The sequence below is a fragment of the Cygnus olor genome, chromosome 19, assembly GCF_009769625.2.
Source record: "Cygnus olor isolate bCygOlo1 chromosome 19, bCygOlo1.pri.v2, whole genome shotgun sequence".
Lineage (NCBI taxonomy): Eukaryota > Metazoa > Chordata > Aves > Anseriformes > Anatidae > Cygnus > Cygnus olor.
This window is the reverse complement of record NC_049187.1, coordinates 1899599-1923904: the sequence shown is the minus strand read 5'-3', so window position 1 is coordinate 1923904 and position 24306 is coordinate 1899599. Positions and strand designations below refer to the sequence as shown.

General features: G+C 52.8%; 2 protein-coding genes across 2 annotated transcripts in view; both read right to left on the bottom strand.

Moving 5' to 3' along the window:
• Positions 1-1992: 1992 nt before the first annotated feature.
• Positions 1993-8963, bottom strand: TOR4A (torsin family 4 member A). Its single transcript, XM_040531601.1, is given in 3 exon segments — positions 1993-4259; positions 4261-5104; positions 8277-8963. Coding segments are annotated over 2 exon segments (1767 nt in total). The 5' UTR covers positions 5065-5104; positions 8277-8963; the 3' UTR covers positions 1993-3296.
• A 6490-nt stretch (positions 8964-15453) lies between these two features.
• Positions 15454-24306, bottom strand: part of ANAPC2 (anaphase promoting complex subunit 2) — a 10960-nt gene continuing 2107 nt past the window's right edge. The window contains exons 4-13 of the mRNA XM_040532075.1: positions 21963-22137; positions 21704-21823; positions 21098-21215; positions 20835-21016; positions 20546-20687; positions 19723-19798; positions 18942-19145; positions 17278-17407; positions 16705-16940; positions 15454-15959 (exon numbers count right to left, since the gene is read on the bottom strand). Coding sequence (XP_040388009.1) covers positions 15747-15959; positions 16705-16940; positions 17278-17407; positions 18942-19145; positions 19723-19798; positions 20546-20687; positions 20835-21016; positions 21098-21215; positions 21704-21823; positions 21963-22137 — 1596 coding nt within the window. The 3' untranslated portion in view covers positions 15454-15746. The remainder of the gene's footprint in view (positions 15960-16704; positions 16941-17277; positions 17408-18941; positions 19146-19722; positions 19799-20545; positions 20688-20834; positions 21017-21097; positions 21216-21703; positions 21824-21962; positions 22138-24306) is intronic.

The window sequence follows — 24306 nt, the reverse complement described above, 5'->3', positions numbered from 1 at the left end:
TACCTTTCACCTGTGGAACTGATGAAAGCACAGGACAGAGATGCAGCTGTCATCAGTGTCTTTATCCCTAGTGGGATCTCCTACAAAGCCATATTTCCACAACTTTTGACTATAACAAAGATAATAAGAGGAACAGGGGCCAACATGACGTAGCTGCACTGAGCAGTGAGGCTCATTTAGGTGGAGAAACAGGGCTGGGGGGGAAAGTGGACAACAGGTCCCTGGGAATGCAGGGAGGTTCATCTACATGAAACCATAGCACCTCAGCCATAGCCATGGAGAGAAATCTCTCTGGGAGCACCCTGGGTCCTGTGTCAAGAGTATTCGAGACAGAAGAGGAATAAGGACAAGCCACCGCTCTTTGGTCACGACATTCAAGTCTCACCAGAGGAGATCTTTACTGCTAGATCCAGATCTCTCACCCAGCATTTCGGTGCCAGGTGGGTGTAAGAGCAGCTCTGGTGATTCAGAGGAGCAGCTCCAGACAAGCTCTCCATGGTCACAAGAGCTCTCCTGTGTTGTGTGGAGGCCAAGAGCCACAGACATCCTGCATGACCACTAGTGAAAACCATGAGCTTCAACTCTCTTTAGTAGTTTCTTTCCCTTAGACCAGCTTCCCTTGCACACAGCATTTGAGGTATGATCCACAGATCTCCCGGGCCTCAGAGCTGTGGATTGCCTGTGTGCCATCTCCACTGCCCTTTGGAGCACCTGGCATGGCTGGTGACTTTGCAGAGGACCTTGGATCAGCTTGGGGATCAGGGCAGCACAGACAGACATCAGAGCAGGGATGCTGGGGGAGGGTGGGACTTGGGACAACCTGGAGAAGTTGTCTGAGTTGGGATCCCAATCCTGGAAACAGCCTGGAGAGTCATCCAGCAGGAAAGTCATCTCTCTAGCCTGGAAATGCCCATGCTTTCCAACAAAGGCCTCCAGAGGTACAAGCTGCCAGGAGTGCTGGGAGCACGGGGAGGGCCAGCACTGGCCCTTCAGCACCGAGGTGGTCCCCAAGATGCCCTTCATGCAGCAGAAAGCTGCGCCTCCTTCTCAGAGGAGCTTCACAAGAAGCAAAAGCCTTGGCAGTTCATTAAATGCACGAGCGCATCTCATGCCTTGTGCTCAGCAGAGGCAGGACTGCTTTGCTCTCTGCAAAGGCAGCACTGCTGCTTGTCCTGACACCACCACAGAAGCCATCTGCAATCCAATGCCCATGGGTGCCTGCTTCAGCAGCACCCCGGAGCACGACACGATAGCCACTGGTCACATTTGCCGCTCCCAAGTGCGGGCAGCATGGGTGATGCTTACCCCTCCCGTCATACCCTTGAGCTTTGAGTTCCTCCCAGAAGAGGGAGACCGTGGCAGAAGAAAACGGAAATAACCTCTGTCCCTCTCCCAGCTGGATGGGGAGGGAATCTGGTCCTTGTGTTGTTTCTGTTTCTTATCCAGGATAAAAACACATTAACTGTGCTGGTGGTAAAATCTTACTAAGCTATGGAAACCAGCTCACACACGTCGCTTTTTGTGGAGATCAGCCGTCTTGCACTTGTATCTAGAGGGTGGCTCAGCTTCATTCAGAACCCTTCCCCTAAGCCATGCAACCAGCCCTGTGGACTCTCTGCCCAGCTGCTCTCACAGGCAATTCTGCAGGAGAAAAAGGCTTCTCCACTGGGTAGTTGCAAGAGGAGAAGCCACGCACAGGCTTCCCAGCCCTGCATTGTCTCATCCAAGGGCCCATTTCCATGGTCTCTGACCTCATCCTCCCCCAGGCAGCTCCATAGAGTGGAGGAGCCATGCAGCACCCAGCTTTCATTGCCACTGCATTGTGTGTTTTGGGGCATTTGGCTTACCACAGGCAAACCCCAGGAGCTGCGCATGCTGCGTTGAGGTGGTCTGCAAAAAGCACTCAGCAAAGCTGCAGCCTTTGCTCCCAGTCTGAGTCAGCTGCATTGATGCAGAAGAGAAATTTCAGAAGAAAACCACATTTCAGTGAAATAGAGGAAAAGTACTTTGAGTGATTTTATTCAGGATAGTTTGGATTTATTCCTGACAATAGCTCTGGAAGCAGGAGTTTGTGACAGAAGTCTTTGGAGTCAACAGTTAGAAAGAGGCAAATCAAACAACCAGTGCAAACATCCACAGGATTATGTATATGATAATTCACAGCAAACTGTAGAAGGGGATCTGGGCACAAAACCAAAACCTGAAAAAGCAATGCCATAAATACCTGCTCCGTTTGCCTGCTCAAAACAAGGACCTGTGCTTTTCCTGAGGTGTTTTCAGGCCACATGCTCTCCACGGGGTCTCAGTGGCACAGAACCTCTTTTTGGCCTTGCAGCACTGGGAACAGGCTCAAGATCTCGCCATCCTTGGCCCAGACAGCCCAAATTGTCTTTTCCAGTGTGTGTTGCTTAATATCTGTCAGTTGCTATTTTGGGCTTTCTAGATAACGAGCACGGTGAAGTGTACCCAGGAGCAAAAAGCAGAAGAGCTCTCGGGACAAGTTGCCTGCACCAGACCCTAACCACTCCGGCAGTGCTTTCTGCCCTGGCTGGCACAGCTGAGCAGCCTTCGAGGCGAGCCCAGACAGACTCACAGGGCAAAAACCTCACTGGAGGTGCCAAAGGTGAGCTCAGGTATGAGCTCAGCTGAGCAACAGCTCAGGAACCAGTCCAAGAACACAAAGCAACCTCAGGAGCGTGCGGTCACGTAGGAGATGGAGAAGGCAGAGCTCTGACTGCCCAGGCATTTAGGGGTGAGGAGCCACAAATTCTCCATTCTCAAGGCAACCCCAATGCTGGCAGCATTGCCTCTGCTCTGCAGAGCCACCCGCCTTGCACAACACCAGCCAGGATCAAGAAGAGAGAAGGGGTGAAGACTGAGCCTGGAGAAGGAGCAAGATGCAGCTCCCTTTGCTGCCGAGACAGCAAACCCAAATGGGTCATGGTTCGTTCCCTTTGGTTTGTTCCCCACAACATCTGTTCTCATCTCACAACTCCTTAATGACCAGTATCCTGAATGAGCACATGAGAAACAAACAAAGCGTCTCCAAGTTACTGGGAGGCTGCTTGGGCTTTGTTGACCGTGCCTTGTTCACAGCACAGCAGGAACGAGTGAGGCATCTGGAGAAGAGCGATCATGCTGCAGAGGAGCCTGGGCTGCCGTCCCACTGCCTCGACCAGGGCAGCCTCCGAGCAGGCAGCAGAAGGCCACCTGGACCACAGTCTGCCGTAACACTCCTCTGTAAGCCCAGAATTTTGTAAATCCTGAGCACAGGATTTGGTCTCTGCAGCAAGTCACTACAGCAGGTTGACTTTGGCCACGACCTGCTTGCAGCCCATCCTGGAGTACTGCTTGTCGCCTGTAGTGTAGTAACTGAGCTGGCTGGCTAAATTCTCAACGTGGTCCTGGTCGGGATACAGCCCTTCCCTCCTCATCTCCTCTAGGAAGCAGTTGATGACGTGACTCTTCTCCAGGAGAACGAAGGGGATGACATCTGCAGACTTCCAGAGAGGGTGGGCATGGATCAGCACAGGCTGGACAATGCTCAGCAGCTCTTCAGCTCCCCTCTGCTGACGCAGAAGCTCAGCAGATGCATTCTGGATAACAAACTGAGTTATTTCGCCACCTCCTATGTTGCTTATTAAGATGTAGATGGCATTCAGGAACTCGTTGGTTTGATTGGGTTCAAAGAATCGGCTGAGAGTATCCAGCAGGACTGGAGACATGAGCTCAACCTCATCCAGAATAAACAACGGTATCTTCTCTTCTATTTCAGCTCTTGTAACCATGTCAGAAATTTTCTTAGACAAATCTATTTCGCAAGTAAGAGGAGCCACACCGTTTGGGCAGTGATGCATAACAAAGTACTGAAGCACGAAGTCATTGTCCATGACAGAACGAAAATGTTTGGCGAGCAGCCAGCCAACGTGACTCTTCCCAACCCCTGTTGGGCCATTTAAAGAAATTACTAGAGGCTTGTTGTGTATGTGGGTAGCCAGATAGTCTTTCAGCAGTTCCATAATACTTTCCACAGCAACCTTCTGCCCAAATACTTCCCGGTGCATTGTTTTCTCTAAACCATCGAGGTCGTATTTTTGGAGGTTGTCATCCAGGTTCTCTATAGCATTGAGAATCTGGAAGAAGATGATGACAATGAGCAAGAGGAGGCAGCGTTTCGCATTGCTCTTCTCCTCTGTTGGAAGGTATCTTTTTGTTTTATCTGGATATAGGACTATCCGCGATTTCCTTCGTTTCTTTTTTCCGCCTGGATTTGTTCATTGCACGCTGCTCCACAGATGTATCAAAGGTGAAGTACTGTGACGTTTCAAAGCCACTCTGATTAAAGAAGGACATGGAAGAGCTGTACAGGCTGGATCGGTTCAGGGAAAACTGCCTCTGGAGCAGCCGCGTGTGGACATGCTCTGACGATTTTTCTCGAGGGAGCTCTAAATGCAGACGGCTTTTCTTTTGCACCCGGTATCGCCGTCGAAGGCGGACAATTGCCCTCAAGGGAGAAGAAATAAAAGAGATTTTCTTTGAAGAGGCAGGGTTTTCAGTATCAGGCCCTTCTTCCCCATCGCTCTCATAGTACAATGCCTCTCCTCTTGCGTCAGTCTCAGCACAGGGCCTCTCTCCCTCCCCGTCACTGTCCGTGCAGGGCATCTCTCCTTCCACACTGCCCTCAGCACAAGGGGCCTCTTCTTCTGCATCACTCTCAGCACTGGACACGTCTCCTTTTGCATCACTCTCAGCACTCAGCATCTCTACTTTCGCATCAATCTCGGCACTCGGCATCTCTACTTTTGCATTGCTCTCAGCACTGGACATCTCTCCTTTTGCGTTGCTCTCAGCACCGGGCATCTCTCCTTTCACATCACTCTCGGCACAGGACATCTCTTCTTTCACATTGCTCTCAGCACTGGGCATCTCTCCTTTTGTATCACTCTCAGCACTGGGCATCTCTCCTCTTGCATCACCCTCAGTACTGGGCATTTCTCCTCCCACATCCCCCATGGCAGCCGGCATTTCTCCATCCACCTTCTCACAGGACAGCTCTCTGTCCATCTCACTTGGTTCTTACAGCACATTCACATCGTCTTTTTTTCTAAAAGAAAAAAAAGGACAATATAATATCAATCTATGTAAGACCAGAAAGTGGCTAATAGCAGCCAAACGAGGAAGCTATCCCACTGTCTTACAAGCAGAGCAATTATGTGTAGCCGTCAGCCACAGGAGGGTGGCAGAGGGAGACTTTCAGACTTCAGCTAACTTTCTGGAAGACCTTCCAGACACACAAGGCTACAGGTGAACTTCAGTGTGAATAAATGCAAATCGATGCCTCTCCCAGAAGATAACCCTGGCCTCACACACATAAGGAAAACTTGGAGCTGGCTGGATCAGAAGTCATGATGTGTGCTGCCTGGACTGCATCAGCTCAGTCCTCGACAGGGATCAAAAAAAAAAAAAAACCCAAAGCTACATTAAGCATGATTGGAAAAGGAACAGAAAATTAAATGGAAATATCATTATGCCACCATACAACCCCCCAGTGTGCCCAGACATCAACTCCTGGAGGGCAGATGGTTGCTGGTGGATGGAACCTGGGGCTGGGGACAGGCGGGGACCCCCCTCTGCTCAGCCCAGCTGAGGAAGCAGCAGGACCGTGGGCAGGCAGACCCTGCCCTGGACCAGAACTGCCCACTCTGATTTCCCTAACATCTGCCAGGCAGGAGCAGCACACAAAAACCACACCTCTGCCCCAGCGTATGCACACATGCACGTACGCACACCTCCATAAGGAAACATTCACCTGTCCTCCATGGAGACCTTTTGGGGTGTGGAAGTGTGCACGGGATAACTCGCTGCCAAAAAGCTCAGGCACAGGTTGTCGTGGCACAGCGACTGCCCTGGGGGTGATCATTCCCAGCTGTGCTGAGGCTTTGCAGACAGACACAGGGAGCAGAGTGGAGCTGCCCCACAGCCCCATCACCCTCCTGTCCCCCATCCTTCACTGCCCCACTTCCCACGTGAAACCCCAGAACCGCACAGGGGAGCACAGGGCCACAAGCATCTCCCCAAAATTATAGCCGCATGGGTAATGCACGGACAAACCTCGGTCGGTGAGCAGGGAGGAAGAGGATGCGCTCCGGCAGCGGGACACGACGATGGGAGCACAGACCTGCCGGGGAAACCCCCAGGAGGAAGCAGGACTTCGGGTCTGGATGCGGCCACTTCCACGTGCGGCAGCACCAGTGCCGGCTCCGTCCCTGCCCTGCACGAAGATGCTGCCGGCAGAGCTGTGTCACGGTGGGAGGGCATTTCCCCACCGCCTCCAGACCGCGCCAGCGCTGACGCAAGGGGACAGTTGGCTGCGGTGACATGGCCAAGCCCGTGAGCAGGAAGCGGGGACGGGCAAGGCGAGCAGAGCCGCTTCCATCGGTCACCTGGAAAAAGCCCCTGGCAAAAGCCTCGCGCCTGCGGGGAGGAGGTGGCCGCCGTAGGGCTCGGTGCTCTCTCGCCATGGCGCAGCAGGAAGGTGCCAACCTGCAAAACGTCGTGCTTGGGCAAGGGTTTTACTTCGGGGAAGCTGTGCCCAAACCTGGCACTCGGCTCCTTGTGGGAACTGGGCCAGGGCAGGCGGCTGTGCAAGCTGCTGCTGTGCAACAATTAGCCCTGAGCACTAATTGCTGACCCTGCGCAGGATTTGGCCGTGCCCTGCAATAAAACCAGCCAGGCAAGATTCCTGCGAGGAAGTGCAGTGGCGGTTGGGGCAGCAGAGCTGGGGGCCGCTGCTGGGGTCCCTGAGCTATCCCCACACCACCCCGGGGCCACACGCCTGCTTCTCCCCTACTCGTTTGGTCTTTGCCCACGCGCTGCCTGCAGCCCCTTGGCGTGGCCATCCCAAAAGCTGCTGGGAGCAGCCCTGCACTATGGAGCTTTGCCTGGGAACCGCCCCCCCCCCCCCCCCCCCCCCGTGCTGCCACACACACACAAAAGTTTTCTTATCCCCGTAGGTATAGAGGGATGTGGAAAGGTGAGGGTTCAGGGAGTGGAGCAATAACGTGAGGAGCAGTGCCACATCCCGAATACACCCCAATGGATGCTGCAGGGTCGCAATGCGCTGCCCCACTGCTGCCTGCAGCCCTGGCGAAGCGCTGTGCGGCTCCACGACTCTGCCACCGTGGTGCCTGCAACTGGAGCCCGGGGGTCCCCAGGCCCCTTCCCCAGCAGCTGAGAGCCCGAGCAGCCCATCCGTCCCCCAGCACGGGATGGCAAGGCCTCCGTGCTGAGCTGAAGGAGGCTGGGTGGAGGCACCAAGCCCCATCTCCAGCAATGACTACGTCCAGTCATGCATAAAATAATCCTGCTAATACCATGAGTCAGGGCCTAATACCTGCTGTTACTGAGGACTTGAATTTTGTAAGAGCGGCCCCTGCTTGCTCAACAGGGATGGGGGAGGCAGCCGTGGCAGCATGCGGAGACGTGCCTTCAGCACCCTACTAGGATGTTTGGTGAAAATAATAAGCACAAACACCAGCAACGAGATCTGTGGCATCCCCAGTGCTCGTGCAAACACAGTTAGCCGCTTCCCCCCAACTGCTTCAGCCCTACAGAAGGGACTGAGCTTGGAAACGCTCTGGAGGAAGCTCTGGATCTCCTCCGCCAGCTTGTCCCTCAGTCCTTGCTCATCTCTCGCCCTGCTCCAGCCCAGCCTGACCCAGCCTGCGGGGCCACGTCCCCACGGCTCTGAGCACCCAGGGAGAAGGGAGCAGCACCCTGAGCCTGGCAATTTGGGAAGCAGAAGAGGAAAAGTGGGGCTGGTGAAGCTGCTGGGAAATAGGGAACAGCTGGAAAACCCCAAAGGATGATTGCCCACCCCCACTGCACTGAAATCAACCACCTCCATCTGCAACCAAACATTTCCGGGGGAAACGTGAGCAAAAGGGCCCCATGCAGAGGGTCAAGGACAAAAGGGCCAGGAGCAGAAACCCTGGCTGTTGGGGAAGTCCGAGATGCCCAATACTCCATGCTGCCCAAATCGCTGTGCCACCCAATTCACTGTGCCACCCAAGTCGACGTGCCACCCACGTCGACGTGCCACCCACGTCACTGCACCATGGGGCCAGCCTGGGAGCGTACCCCAAAACCTCTTCGTGTCTCAGGGCACGCACATGCTCACCGTCTCCCAAAACACCGCATGAAGGTGGTAGCAAAGCAAAACCCACCCATGACGCCCCAAAAGCCAGCTGTCCACCCAACCCCAGGTTTTCACCAACCAGAGCTCAGTGCGTGCGAGGCCGCAGGGCATGCAGGGGACGGGGCCGGATGGAGCGCAGGGACCCGCAGCCTCTCCTCAGGGCCGGCCGCTGGTGCTCCCCTTCAGTCGCCCCAGCCCAGGCTGAGGCCTCGGACGGGCCGGCCGCCGCGCTGCCCCTCACATCCGTATAAAAACCCAGGCGCAGGGAGGAAATGGCGCGGAGGAGTGGCCCCGGCGGCACTTCCTTCTGCTCTGCCGGCCGCTCCGTTTTCGCCCTTCTCTTGCTCAGAGCCCGGTGCAGCCACTTCGTGCGAAGGAGTGCGAAGGCTGCCAGGCGTGGATGGGGCTCCGAGGTGAGCTCATCAGCCTCGAGAGCCCTGAGTTTGGGCAAAACATCCCCACCCTGTGGGGTGTGATTAACCCCAGCCCAGCACTGGAGAGGTTACAGCGGTTGTGGTGTGCTCGGGGGTTATCGGTGCAGCTTGGGGCAAAGCCAGAGGGTGAAACCAGGAAAAAGGAGCGAGTCCATAAAAAAATAGTGAGTCTGGCAAAAACAGTGAGCTGGGAGGCATTGGTTTGTTTCTTCCTGGTCTTGCAGTGCAGGAGCTTTGCCCCCCCCCAGCCTCCACTGATGCCTTTATCCCCCTACAGCACCCATGCCCGCTGCAGAGGGGACCTGACTGAGCTCAGCCCCATGCAAAAATTCACCCCAGATGGCTTCTTCCACTCACAAGTTTAAGGGAGAGACAAAAAGCAGTGGGGTTTTGTAGCTCTGGTGGTGCAGAGGCTGCTGCACCTGCAGCTCGTCCCCCCAAGCATGTGCCCTGCCATCCCCACATTCTCACCTGCGCTTGCATGGCCCTGCTGGGCTTTTCCCAAAAACCAGCGCCAATTGGCAATGCCTGCCCAGCCCCAGAGCCATCCCTGGGCACTCTTTCAAGCTCTTTTTTTTTTTTTTTTTCTGGGTGAAACCCCAGGGGAAATTGGACAGAGGGAGCTGAAACCTGGTCCCCACAAGAGCAGCTGCCCAGGACCAAAAATAGGTGGGAAAAAATAATCCTAAAACTTTTCCAAGCCTGCATGGGGCTGCTGAATCTGCTGCAGCCAAGGGGATTTGCCTAACAAATCCTTGCAAACGTGGGGATTTCAGAGTCACGAAGGCTCAGCACCTGGGGTGGCAGCCGCAGCAAGGTCCCCTCCGGAGGAGCTGGGGTGGGCATTTTGGGAGCTGCCACCTTCACAGGTGGAAAAAGAGGCATTTTTCTGGTTAATTCAGGGGTTTGCAATGGGGGAGCTTCTCCCCAGCAGGGCTCAGCGTGGCTGAACACCATCAAAAATAAAAAAAGGCGATATTCCCCACTTCATTAAAAGCAGCAATTAGGAGGGCAAGAGGCTTCCAGCCACCGCCTGAAGGCTGTTAGGGAATGTTAACAGCCCAGGAAAAATGGGCTGCGATAATTTGGGAGGGGAGTGAAGCGTCCCCAGCGTGTGGCTCAGGGGAGCAGGAAGCCTCCAAAACGCCGCAGGAGAGTGAGAGGAGGGTGAAAGCACCGAGGGATGCTCGCCTGGTGGTGTTGTGGGGCGCCTACATCCCACCGAAGTAGGGGGGACAGACAGACGTGCTGGGGGGGGACAATGCATTGGGGGACCCATGTACAGGCAGTGCAGTGGGGGGGGCTGTGTACATGGGGGGGCACACGGTGGGGGAACAAGTAGGGGCATCAGGCAGTGCAGGGGGAGGCAGAGCATTTGGGAGCACTTGGGGGGGCAGTGTGGCGGGGGGGGGCATGCACGTGTGTTGGAGCAGTGCAACAAGGTGGGGGCGTATGCAGGGGGGAAGGATGGTGCAGTGGGGGGAGCACGCACGTGCTTTGGGGCAGTGCAGTGGGGAAGGGGGCAAACGCAATTTGGGGGCGAGTCCACGTATTGGGGCAGCGCAGAGGGGGGGCTGTAGGCATGGGGGTCATGCAGGTTGGCAGAGCAGGGGCTGGGTGTTGGGGGCAGCCCCCTCCCCTCCCAAGCCCCCCACTCACCTCGGGACACCTGCGAGACCCCTGCCCTCGCTCCCTGCCTGCCCCAGCCTGGGCCCCCCCGGGAAGGAAGCGGCCGCTCGCGGGGACCGCACGGGGAACCGAGAGCAACGGCTGCGGGCGCTGCTGCGGCCCTTCCTGCAGGGCCAGGAATGCAAATCCTGCCCAAACACGGCCTCTCCCACGGCTCAGCCCCAGCCAGGGCCTCCCCGGGGATTAAAGGGATGAAAAATCCCAGGGGAAATGATGGGGTACCCATCGACTGCGGGTAAGCGAACCGGTGGGGTACCCCATCCCTCGTGTTGGTACCCAGCACACCGGTTTGGGGCACCCATGCGTTCCCGTTGCTGCCTTTGCTTTCACACCAACTTTGTTGTTTTCCTCCACGTTGTGGCATCTGTAAGCCGGGCGCATGCAAATCCTGCCCCAGCGTGAAGGAAATGAATCCCCAGGTGCAGCTGGGGCTCAGGATGCTGCCAGGAGCTCAGGAGCACCCCAAGATGCAGCTCCCATGCTCCTGGGAAATATTTGGGCCATGGAAGGCAGCTGGTGCTGTGACCCCGAAAAGGGAAGAATAAAAAAAATTAAAAAAAAAAAAAAAGAAAAGGAATTTGTAATCCTTCCCGCGGTGGGCACAGCAGGGTGGGAGCATCTCAAAACCCAGCGTTTTGGCCAAAATCACAAATTGCAGCAAGCTCAGTGCAAAACCACGCAGCAGAAACGCTGATTAGAGGCTGCCCGGGCAGGATGTGGCCCCGGGGCCACTGAGCTGGCCCCAGCTCCGCACTGTTCCCTGTTTCACTGTTAGCAAAAATTTCCAACTTTCGTAAGCAGCCCTGGTTTAACGTGTCCTGAGTAACCCAAACAGTTTACGTGTGGGCTGCGGAATGTCCCTTGTAGGGAAGAGGCATCCTGCTCGGTTTATGGTGGGCTTTCTAAACAGTTTATAAATAGAGCAAGGTAAATGATTGCCACCGCTCTTCTCGCAGCAGAGCAAAGATTTCCACCCAGTTTCTTTTTAAAGAAACTCGGAGCAGACCAGTCCAGATTAAAACTCTTAAGTGCCAGTTTGAAGCCACTGTTTCTCCCCGAGCAGAACTATATCCCTACCTCGCTAAAACAAAGAGAGAAGGAAAAAACAAAGCAAAGTGGCTTTGGCAGCTTCAGCCCCTCACGTGCCAGGCTCGGTGGCGTCGCAGGAACGCTGCGGCCAGGTCAGGGAGGTCCCAGCCATGCAGGGACAGCAAGCGGGGGAGGCACCGGGAGCTTTTTGCATGAGTAAAAATGTGGAAATTCGGGGGTGAAAAAAAAAAAGGAGGAAAAAAATTTGGAAAGTACAGGGAGAGGTGAGCAGCCCCAGCAATCCCTCCCATGTTACCCAAGCACCATCACATCGCTCGCATCCCCCCGATAACATAAATAATGTCTTGTTTCGCAAGCGGTGATAAATAAAGCGATCTTAGCACTTCCCTGTGTAAACGAGCATTCGCCAAAATAGTTTATGTTCTATAGCGGGGGCATTTATAAAGCGCCACAGAGGGACTGAAGCCATTTCTAAGCACCTAAGGAGGCAAGAAGGATCGATACACATTTTCAGGCTTTACATTTTTCTTTCTTTCCTCTGCCAGTGGAAGAGATTTGCAACGGGCACGTACCTGGGGCTCCCGGCATGGCCTGAGCCGGGGTCCGGTCGGGATGCGGCGTCTCCTCCACTGGCCGGAGCGCTCCCATTGCACGGCGCGGGGATGAGCCAATAGCCCTGGTTTGTTTTTCTTTTTTTTCTAGCTTCCTCAGCTCAGGCTGAAAAATTCCCTCCCTGGCTTGTTTCAATTAACTTGAAGCCCTTGAGGTTCCATCGCAGCTGAAGCGCTCATTAAATTGGAGTTTTTCCTACTGTAGTACTTTGAACCTACCGCAGCAAAACTCGCCCCGTGGCTCTGAGTCAGGGACGTGGCGGGGACGGGCGCAGCTCCTGCCCGCGCCGCTCAGCCCCAGCAAACTCATCGGGGTCAGGTTGGTGCAGGCTGCTCGTCCCGTGCTGAGCTCCGCTGCAGCTCCGTGCAGGCTGGGAAGAGACCCGTGTGCCCCGTGTCATACGCACGCCAATCGAGAAACTGTTTTTTTGTGGCTATCAGCAAAACACAACCAGCCCCGGCAGCGCTTGCAGCTGCTTTCGAGCCCCGGCTGCCAGCTCTTGCTCCATCACTGGTGGTGGCTGGGGACAGCCCCGCTGCAAAGCTGGTGGCGTCTTTGATCTCGTGTGACCGAAATATGTCTGCCCTCCCCATCCCAGCCATGGAGCATCCAGATGTTTGGTGTTCAGAGCGGGACTATGGCAAATGCACCCGATGCAGCCACTGCCTGGCTGCTGCTGTTCCATTTGCTCAGATGGCTTTATTTCCCAAAGCCAATCAAACAAACAAACAAAATAAAATCAGAAGAAAGATGAGAAGGTGTGAAACATGGCCTCTGCTCCTACAGCCCATATAGAAAATAGGTACCCCCTTGGGATGCCCATGCTGTGCTCCCTCTTGCCTTCCCAGGGCATGTGGGGTTGGGATGGAGCCCAGGTGCCTGGGGGCTGCTTTCATTTATCCAGGGGGGGCAGGGGCTAAGCCAGAGGTGACCAAAGGTACGAGGAGGTGAGCGGTGTTCAAGAGAAGGTGGAAAAGTCCCTGGGAAGCATTTTCTGCAGGGGAGAAAGCGTCCCCTGTATCCAAAACCAGGACCTGCTCCAGGAGCACAGAGACCAAAGCCTGGGACTCGGGAAGATTTTGTCTCGTGTCCTTGTCCTGTGGGTCCTGGGCACAGCTCCCAGGGACGTCCCACGCCACGTCCTGGCCACCCCACTCCCCTTCCTTGGCCCCAGACAAGTCCAGCAGGGTGTCCTACCAGGGCCTGCTGGGCACCGCACTTGCTCCTGGCACATTTGGGCACGGATTTCCTTCCCTGTCTGCTGCCCTTTGGGACTTAGCCACCACCTTTCTTGGCTTTGCCTGGAGCAACGTCCCATGCATTTGCTGTTAAAAATAAATTTTCCTGCCCTGCTCAGGGCTCCTGCTCCTTGCAGCACCATGTGTGCGCCCAAAGCCCACCTACATACACCCCACGTTCACGCTGTCCCTCCCCACGTCCCCCTTTGGGCCACCAACCCTCAGCTCCACATACCCAGCACCTACCCCACTGCCTGCAGTGCTCCATGTCCCAAACGTCCCCATCCCCTTCATCTGGTCACAGACAGCCCTGCACAAGGTGCCCACCCTCCTGCCACCCGTCCTGCCCACCAGCCGTCACCACGGTCCCCAGGCCATGGACAGGCACAACCCCCCAAAGGTGCTCTGGGGTTGAGGGCTTCTCAGCTTCTCCACCCCGGACAACACAGCTGAGAGTAAAACCAGGATTTGTGGGCAGCACTTGTTCAGCTTCAGGAACCAAAATAGCCTCAACTGCCCCAGGTGCAGCACCACCACCGCCAGCAGCCGAGCCAAACCCTTCTTGGTTTTCCAACGTACCCGAGCACAGCTACTGGGGTGGCAGGGGGCAAAGCCCTGTCCGTCAGCAACGGCTGTCACCCGGAGCAGGAGACCCAGGACATCCTGCTGTCCTTCTCTGAGTGGCAAGAAGCGTTGGACCGCGGATAGCCCAAGTCCAAGTCATCAAGGAACATCCTCATCTGCTGGCTGGGACACAGAGGATCACCACGGGACAGCCTCTGACCAGGGCACGGGGTGGTCCTAGGGCTTTCCCAGCTGGGATTTGCCCACTTGGGGAAGAGCAGGGGGCTTGGAGGACAGCCCCCAGGGCATCTCCAGGCACTGCTTCAAATTGCCAAAACTTGCACCCCCACACCAGCTCTAGCTGCCTGAGAGGAGGACACGGGGCTTTTGTTCCCTTCTGTAAGAGGGACAGAAACCCCTGGTACAGCCTGATCACAGGGGTTTTGAGGGTTTTATTTAGTTATTAACAGCCCCTAGAGCACAGGGAACATTTGAAGCTTAGTAATAAAACATGTTAACCAGTTCCTAGTGCCACAAGACCACGAGCCTGGAGCAAAGTGCCACAAGACGTGCTCTCACCCACAGAGGAAGAGCTGCAAATGTGCTCAAGAGGGAGATAAGCTGAGAGCCCACAGCAGCGCTAAGGGTGCCCACACTGGGGGACTTACAGGCCTTTAATTTAAGTACGAAAGACAAGGCTGGATGTTAAATACAGGTTGTTTTACCTGCTCTAAGAGTCTCTCATGCACCTGGACCCACAGCAGAGCAACCAGGGTTACAGACCGACCGCCCCTGTACTCTGTGTGTGGCCGCTGGTAGCAGTTTCAGCTGCCTGGGCTAAAATATTCAGCAGGGGATGGAAAGACTTCTTGGGGTGTGGAAACTCATTTTTTGCCTCACAGAAAGCACATTTTTTAGGAAGAGACAGATTTCCCCAGCATATTCCTCCCAATAAGCAAAACCCACCTGGAAAGCAGGACTGGAACCCTGAATGCTATTCATTGGAGACTGAACGCAATCCTGAAACACATCCATTACTCACATCCATTGCTTCATCTTGTATCCAGGCTGGGGACACAGTGTCTAAGCGTAGCTCAGGGATTATCCCATCCAACTGCCTCACTGATCTCAGCAATGCCAGTAACCCTGAAGCACGCCAACAATGCACACTTGATTGTAACAGCGGTGGTTTTCAAAGGGAGATGTGCGTTCATGACATGGTGGAGCTGCCCTGCCAGTGCCCGGGTAGTCCGCTTACATCCTCTAGGACTAAAGAGCTTGCCTTGAAGAACTGCTGCATGTCATCATCTAAAGCACTCTTCATTCCACAATAAAATTATTCCACCCATCTTAAAAGTCCTGAACAAGGGTAAGGGGACCTTGGAGTCTCCTCGGAGCCAAAGGAGAGAGGATGAACACCACACTTGTTTTTACGTAGGGCCTCACTCACCACAACCAGCCTCAAGAAGCTGCTGGAGCCACACAAGGAGACCCAGACACAGCTGCAGCCAACAGCCCCCTCCCAAAACCTCCTGGGGCTGCAGCTGGAGACCCAAGGAAAGGACGATGGTGCCCAGCAGGCTGGGGACTTTCCTGCTGGCCCTTTGAGCGTGGGAAAGCTGATGCAAAGAGCACTCTGCCAAGAGGAAAGAAAAGAGTTGGTACCATCTGAAAAAGAGGATTGCTGTTTTTTATTAACCACTGAAGTAGACCCAGACACTCATTTATGAGAGGAAAGTAATGCGAGCAGCGGCTCCAGTCCAGAAATTCTGTGGGGTGCACAGCCCAGGCCTCTGCTGAGCTGTCTCCACGTGGAGAAGGACACCCTTCTGGGAAGGGGGCACAGCAACACCCCCTCCAGCAAAAAAAGTTACCCAGCAGGACACAGGGAGCTGGGTGGCACTGAGGAGCTGAGCACAGGCCCAGAGAAGTGACACACAGGAAAGGAGGAACATTTGCAGTCTAGTTGCAGTTCTTGGGCAGGCGATAGACACCTCCGGAGTAGATGAGTTGCTGGTCCCGCACCTTTTTCTGGAGGAACCCCTGCAGCTCTTGTGTATCAATTTCTGTGACCACTGGGCCCGTCATCACGAACATCTTCAGCATGCTGTGAATCCTCTCCAAGGAGAGGCTCTCGAGGTTGGTCAGCATTGCCTGGATGTATGTCCAAAACAGCTACAAGGGGACAGGCAAACAACAGTAAATCACAATCACATCGGTGCCATGAAGAAAAGGGGTGCTTTAGTATCCCATATCCCAAAAACACAGCAGGGCTGTGGCTGGCAGTAAGTTCTGCTCTCAGCCATGAAAGCCTGGCCTTTAAACAGGAAATATCCAAGAAGAGCATCAGGTATCAGGACACACAGCTAGAAGGCAGGATCTGGCCTGCAGCACATGCATGACCCTTAGTGGATAAACACAGGTAGGACACCTTCATGCTGCAAGGTGGCACAACACACGTGCAACATTGCACACAGGTAAAAAAAAGTGCTGGAAGTGTCCAGGGCCCCCACACAGACAAAGGTCCAGCCAATAGTGCTGGGTAAACCTTTTTAGCAGTCTAGGAGCAAATAAATACTGCTTGGGTAAATCTAAGTAATGTCAATTTTCAAATATGAAATCAAATCTCAGGCTACTACTTTTTTTTTTTTTTTTTAACTGAATTAACACATTTACAAACATCCAAATAGTTGCCTGGCTCAGGCATTTTTCTGGAGTGAAGGCTGCCATACAATACCTGCATCGTCATTGTTAATTATGTTAATTATTTATCACTTCAAAAACCCCTCAAGCTGGACTTGGTCACTGTAGTGGAAAATGCAAACCCAAAGTGCAAGTCAAATCCATTGTCCGAATCGGATCCTGCAGAGCCAAACACACTGGATGTCTGCACAGGCACCCAAGACACCCAGACAGGTACCTGCAGCTCTTCCTCCTTCTGGTCAGCCTGTGACGCCATGGCAGAGTCCCCCTCCTCGTCGCTGTCGATCAGAACAACCTTCTCCACCTGGTCCTTCTGCTCCTCCTCGATCACGGTGAAGGTGCCTGGGGGCTCTTCGCGCAGCACACCCTGCTGCAGCCACAGCGTCATCTTACGCTTCAGCGATGTCACGGGCACCTTGAGCACTTCACTCAGCTCCGTCAGCGTCCACGTACCTGCGGAGACCACCGCTATCAGAGAGGAGCGCAGGACACCTGCCCACCCTGCAGCACGCCAGGATTTAATCAGAGGATGGGGAAGGCTGGTGAGCCACGGCCAGGAGCAAGCAGCTATGTGCAGTGACTGCCTGAAAGCAGACTGGGTGCTGAGCTGTGGTTCTTCTGGGTGCCGTCTCCTAGCAGAGCTGGAGACCCAGCCCTAGTTACAGTAGATCCAAGCCCAAAGCAGGTCTTGCTCCTTCTGCAAGATCTCTCATGCCCCGCAGCCACCAGAGCAACGTGGCCTTTCCACCCACCCGTGGGTGATACGCAGAGCGCCTGCTGTGTCACTCACTCTTGGTCTGGAAGTGCAGGATGATGGCAGCATGCACAGGAGACACTGACAGGGAGAGGGTGCGATCGGCCAGCTCCACGTCCAAGTTCACCAGGCCCAGGTGGTATTTCCAGTTCAGGGTCCTCATGGCCTGGAAAAGGGGGAAGCAGCAGATCCTCCAGCCCCTCTATTGCCATGGTGAGCTGATCTCTATTCACCTCCAAGAAATACAAAAGCTGCTCCACTCCCCAGGAGTCTCCATCCCACCATCCATCCATTCCCCACACCCTCAAAGGAAACATCCTTGGCATAAGTTGTTGTCCCACCCTTGCCCAAGACCAAAGCCCCTCTCCTGCCTGAAAACCTCTGGAAGGGTAAGCACAAGTTGAGGAAATGCTGAAATTCCAACTGCACCACTCAGGACAAACTCCTACCAGAATTTAAATACTCATGTGGGGCAGGATTTCCTCAGAAGAGAGGCAATTTCTTCTGATACCAATGTGCAAAGAGCATTGTTTGTTTTGAAGGCTGAAGATGCTATCAAGTACCAGAGTCAAAAAAAAAAAAATTAAAAAAATAAAGGCCACTATTGTACCACCCCTAACTACTTTTTGCAGGCACAAACATCAGTTGGCATCCACATCTGGCACACAGCTGCAGCAGCAGGAGGAGAGAAAATACAGGATCTAGAGCTAGGAGCCTCCCAGCCTCATGCCATGTACCACCTGGTATGTAACAAGCTCAAGAAAGGATATGGAAAGCCAAGCCTCAAGTGGAGTCAGAGCACAATGGGATAGGCAAATGTAAACATCAATGTGAGACACCAAATTGTGTTCGAGTTAGCTGCAAAGAACCATCTGTGCATGCACACAGACTCTACACTGGCATGACAAGCAGCTTTGAGTGATCCATGATCCAGAGGCGTGCTCTGCACTCCACCAGGTAAGAAGCAAGGAATAAAGGTAAGACCACAGCTCTGGAAGTGACCTACATCTCTCCATAACTTCCAGACAGATGCTCCTGCTTCCAGCCCATTGGCTAACTGCCAGGACCAAGTGCTGAGCTGCAAAGTGACCAAACCCACTTGCACCTAAATCACCTGTCACGGAGCTGAGGGACCATCCTGAAATGAATGAAACATCCCAAGAAAAAACACAGAGAGAAGACACAATGTTCACCTCGCTCTGGTCTGACATTGAATCTCCTGCAACAGGCTGGAAAGGAGACCATGCGAAAAGGGCTTCTTTTCAAGAGGACAAACAGAAAAGTGACAGGGTACTGAAGATGAGAGGTCCAGCATGGACAGGATGTCACTCTTGTTACTATAGCAGTTATGCCAACAAGCTTAGACCAGACTCAGATGCCTAAGTCCTTCCACCTCACTGTCCATTTAACTAACACTGGTCTGTTTTAGAAAATTCTCTAAACTTTTAGAAAACCCCATAAAGGCTACTAGTCAGGCACCCCGTAAAGAAACCATTCTTTTTGAAATAGCTAAGCTAGTGCAGCTTCTAATCCAGTTTCAAAACTGAAGAGCTTTGGGATTCCACCATAACAGTGCAGGTGTTGTAGCAGCTACACCTTAATGGATGTTAAAGGGAACTTTGGAAAAACTGTGCAAAACCATGCTATAAAGTGGAGTTAACACCATAAACCTCTTTTAAGGAGGGTTAAGGATGGCTCACCTTTAATTTCTCATACTTCTTGGAATAGGCTTCCATGGCTTCCTTGACCTGCTCTGGAAGCTCTAGCTTCTCCTCTTTCAGCGGTGGCCAGAACTCACTTGACAGGATAACAGCAACGAGGCTGAACGGCGGCCTCTCCTCCTCTGGGAGCTTCTCTTCCTCATCACGAATGTTGGCATTAATGCGCCTCGAGTCAGCCATATCCTGGAAAAGGCAAAGGAAGCTAAGGCAGCTCCTCCTCTTCCAAGTCAGCGCTGAACCTTAGCAAAGGAGAAGCTTAAACAGGGCACCTAACATTGTGTCCAGGAGGTGATGGGGACATTGGAAAAGCCATCATCATTTGTGCCTACTAGCCACTAAGCCAGGCTACTAGATACTCAGAAACATTTGTGGGGAGGCTGGGGAAGGACTGACAACTCAACACTGCTCTACAGCGGAGCCCCTCCAGACTTGTCTTCTTCCCACAGTGCCCCCAGTGAATGAAACTCCATAGCCCCAACCCTGGAGGAGCTGGAATAGTCCAGCTCCTCAACAGCCAGAACCCTGTACTGCAAGAAGGGCAGGAGAAACAACAGCACCGGAGCAACCACCCCCGAGTCAATAATCCTACCCACAGGACTTGAAGAACAGACATCAGTGAATGCAATTCTGCCAATTCAGCCCCCTCACCGGGATTCCCATAACCCCATTCCCCTAAAAGACCCTTTTGGGGTCACTAAATCCCTCACCTTCACCAATGAGCTCAAACACCTAGGACTTGAATTAACAACAACAAAATCACCTTTAACATGACTTCACAATAGTGCATCTGAGCTTCACCAAACCGCAGCTTGAGCAGCTCCACATTGCGGATTTCCCTGACAAGAGAAACAAAGGATCAGACACATGTTCCTCTGACAGGCTAGCCTGGCCTGGCCCCTATCCCTTGTGACACAGCCAAAAAAAAAAGGAGTCCCTGACATAAGGGTGCTCTTCCTAGGAAGCCTTGTAAGGCTTCTTGTCTGCAGAGGATGCCTCCCAGCATCTCAGTGAGAAACAGTCACTTCCTCTGTAGGCCAGCAGCTTTTTGAAGACCCTCCAACCCCTTTCGTTTGCACAAGCCCAGCAGCAGGCCAGCCTCCCTGACTCCACAGTACAGCCCCAGCATTTGGCGAGCTACGCGCAGGAGACTGCTCATCGCAGACATGGCCCGCACTGGCTGCACGTCACGGAAAGGAAAACCACTGCAGCTGATGATTCAATAGACAAACTGGGTTGTGGCTGAGGTTTCCTGATGCTTCATCCCCTTTTTGTACCTTTACACTTTCTGCTGACCCAAAGAAGCCCCTGCAGGTTGTCAGAGCTACCAGAACATACGGGATGGAGCTACGAGGGTGTCTGTGCTTCCAGTTTCCTACATTAGTGCAAGCAAAGGGCAACACTGAGCAGGAAGCAGCCAGTGAATAGGTGAGCACATGAAATTCTAGATGCAAACCCAAAGCTGCAGGGAAGACAGAAAGATAATCCCGACTCCAGAAATGCCATTTTGTAGGACCAAGTCTGAAGCACAGTTTTGTCAGGTGATTTTACCTGGAAAGCCCTGGGGCTGGGCATTGGGACCTCACCTCTCAGCACTGTAGTTGAACTGATGGAGCAGCCGGTCTGCCAGAAGCGTGCGGTATTCGTTGATAAACAGGTCCTTGCTGCCATAGATGCTCACCAGCAGGCTTATGATGTCTGAGGACCGACGCTTGGAACTTGATTTCCCTAGGGAAATTCAGCAGACAACAGTGGGAGATTAACAAAGACCTGCCCCAGCACAGGTCAGCTCTAGAGGACTAATGAGTGACTCAGGACTACAGACAGCCACGGGAAGAGAGTGGGGTGCCTCGACTTCTGTCCTTGGCATCTAACCTGGATCTGCATCAACCGGGTCAGGAACCCAGTCCCCTGGTTCTGAGATGTCATCATCACTCTCCTGGCCATTCTCCAGCGTCACAGGATCAGCTTTTGAGAGCTCATTTGCAAGATCACCAGAGCCCTCAGCATCCCCTGTAAGGCCCGCCACAATCTGCCGCACTGTGTCTTCCCGAGTCCTGCCGAAAGGCAAGAGAAACAGCAAATGAAGGGGAGGGAAGAGAAAAGGAATGCACAAGACTGCCCTGCAAGCCTCTTACCTGAGGTACTTCCTGATGGGCTCGCAGGCAACCTCCAGGATAACCATGGAGGGGTCAAGCTCCCGCAAGGCTTTGATGGCTGAGATGTACAAAGTGATGATGTCTGATGTGTTGACACCTACAAGAGAGGGGCAGGGGGGCAGTTCAGAGTCCCAGAGCACAGACTAACAGTCTGGATGCAAGACAGGCTGCTCCAAGCCCTCTGTTAGATCTATGGAGCTGAAGGCAAAGGGCTTGCTGCCCTTCTGCCCTGTCCACAGGGATAGATCAGACCCATATGACTGAGAAACCAGTCCCAACCACAAACACAGGCTCAGAGACTACTATAAACCAGCTTAGTCCAGGCTGTGTGTTAACAGAGAAGCCTTTAACCGCTTGGATAGAAGCTAAAGTTCTAGCTCGGCTTCTCACTGTACCACAAAAATGAGGCAAGAAGGGGCTGGGATGTAATCAGCTACTAGTGCCCAACACCGGGAGCACACGACGTGCAGAGCCTGGCTGCCTCTCGCTCAACAAACACAAAATGGGATGACAGCTCCCAGCAGATCCCCACTCATGATCAGGCTTCTTACAGTGTTGTGACACACGCAGGGATGTAAAACGCACCAGGATGCAGAAGTCGCATTTCCAGAGCACTTTTCAGGGAGCTGAGCAGCTGCTGCCTCTGATTAGTCCTTTCCAGGCAGAACTTGAGGTCCTCCACAGCAGGCTTTGACTCTGGGAAATCTACAGACCAGGCAGTGATTAGAAACTGTGCCACGCTCCACAGGCAGGCAAGAGGAGATGGCATGGCACATTGGGAGGTGACAGATCTATCATGAATCCAAGCCCAGGAGTGAATGAACACTGAACGGGTCACGCCTACCTCGAATAATGCTGAAGAGCTCTTCAATGCGCATGCTGGCGTAGATGCGGTAGAAGAACCTCTGGACGTGGCACCGCCAGCGTTTCAAGGTGCTGCTAGCTTCTGGAGTGGAGCGAGCCAAGGGACCATCTTGCAGAAAAACTCTGCTGAGCCAGCCAATCACTTTCTCAATCCACTGCAACGGAAGAGGGAGAGCAGAGAGCTGGTGAGCACCACAGCCGGATGCACAGCCACGTCCCACACCTCTCCATTACCAGGCAGCTGCTACAGCAAGCAGAAATGAGCAGCCTGCCAAGCACAGCATCACCTCTAGCTGCTCTCCAAACACACCCTAGCTGGGGTTATAGCTGGGGAAAGCCTAGCTGGAAGAAGAGCTGAACCCCACGACCTACAGGATGTAGACTGCAGATTTCTGTGAGAAGATCAGAGGTGACTGAGGATCATGCACAGGTGCTGGGCTCCAAAAAAAAGGACAAGGTATATTCAAAAACTTGCAGACTATTCAATTCTTGCAAAATTCTGTTCTTTTCTATTCCACACTTGCGGAACTATTCTCTTTATGAAAATTTGAGTAAATTGCCCATCTCACCGTCTTTGGCCCAGAATTTCTGTGCTTCCTGAAATCAATAAAGAACAAGCAAGCCACCTCAAAGACTCGCAGATATAGTCATACCAGCCAAACTCAGGCACTTGAGACAAGACCACAAATACCAACCTTGTCACTTAATAATTAAATCCTACAACCTAGTCAAAGAGCATCAGGAGGCTAACTTTGTATATTGGAGATTTAGTTTTCTACAGAGAAATGTGCATTTGTCATTACTTCAAATGTACTCAGCTACAATATCCAAATATTCAAAACAAATTGTTTTATTTTCTCTTTAGGGTAACAAAAGCATAACACTACCTGAGGTAGTATTTGAGTATTAATAGATATTATTTTTTGATAACCAGATTTGGACAGCCTGAAACAAAAATGCTAAGTCCAGATCTGTTTTGCTGATGTTAATTTTTAGTTATCTGTTTGACTGAGGGAACACTGAAGACGTGAGGAATGCACAAGTTCTGCTAATAATTACAAGGCAGTACAAACCTGAGAAGTACAGAACACCTGGGCAGCAATTCTGGGCAAAACTGTAGAAAAGCTGATAAGGCATTCTGCTGAAGAACAAAATGATAGGACTGTGATGCAGAGCAACTCAATTTTAAGGAATACCATTATTATCAATCCAACCCATTTTTTATCCTGGGCATTTGTCTTCTCTGAGTGTTCCTGTTATAGCTGGATTATCAGCTGACATTCCGGACTGCCTCTGACATGTCTGAGAAGGAGGTTTGCTCTCAGCACTTGTACATTTAGCAAGCTCTTTCTCAGTTTTCTCCTATTTCACCTTTAGCTAGCCAGGTTTGTGCCTTTTTTTCTTTAACGTCTCTTCCTAATGCTAACATCTTCTAATGTCCTGCAGCCAAACACACTGGCCTTTTCTGAAGACGTGGGAGCGCGGGGACCTTCTGCAATGTGTGACAAGTGGAACGCAGCTGCATTTTCCCTGGTGTCCTTAAACAGTCTCCAGGTCACCTGAAAGCATTTTACACTAGGGCCAAAAAAGAAAGTGTTGCGCAGCAACTACAGGGAAGTAAATTCCAAATCGCTGCCGCTGTTTGCAGACAACAAAAAAGGCCAGCATGACAAACAGCGAGGAAACTGGGACAACCACGCAGAGCAGTCTGGTTCGCATGGCAACCTGACCTCACGCTTTGTTCTTCAACGCAGGCAAATGCAAGGGCATGCACCAAGGAACAAAGAGTGCAGAGCAAGCCTGCAGAACAGAGACCGTACCCCAGAAGAGCCATAACTCTGAGAAGAATTTTAAGGTCATACAGAGCAAATAACTCAACACAAACTCGGTTTAAGGTAGCAGCAAAAGAACTGGATAGATGCAAGGAAGGATTTTAATTCTGTATGCAGCCCACTGGAGAAATCAATACCAGAACCCTATCTCCCATCCTTGCTTCCTGATTTAAAGGGATGCTGAAAAATTAGAAAGTGAAAACAGCTGCACAAATTGAAGTTATGGGCCCACCTATACACAGGGAGGGCCTTCTACAGGTTAGGTGGCACTTCACGTTCACATAGATTGTAGAACAGAACCACAGAAATTCCCTTGTTAATAGGGACATCACCAGGTGAAATGTAGTGGTGTGCTATGCATAGGTCAGAGCAAACATTCTCCTGTAACACTAAATCAAAATGGAAAGTTTTAACCACTCCTCTTCTGCCTGGGATGGTGGAAGTCACAGCCCAGGAACAGGCATTTTCAGGGAGAATCAGGAATTTCACCTG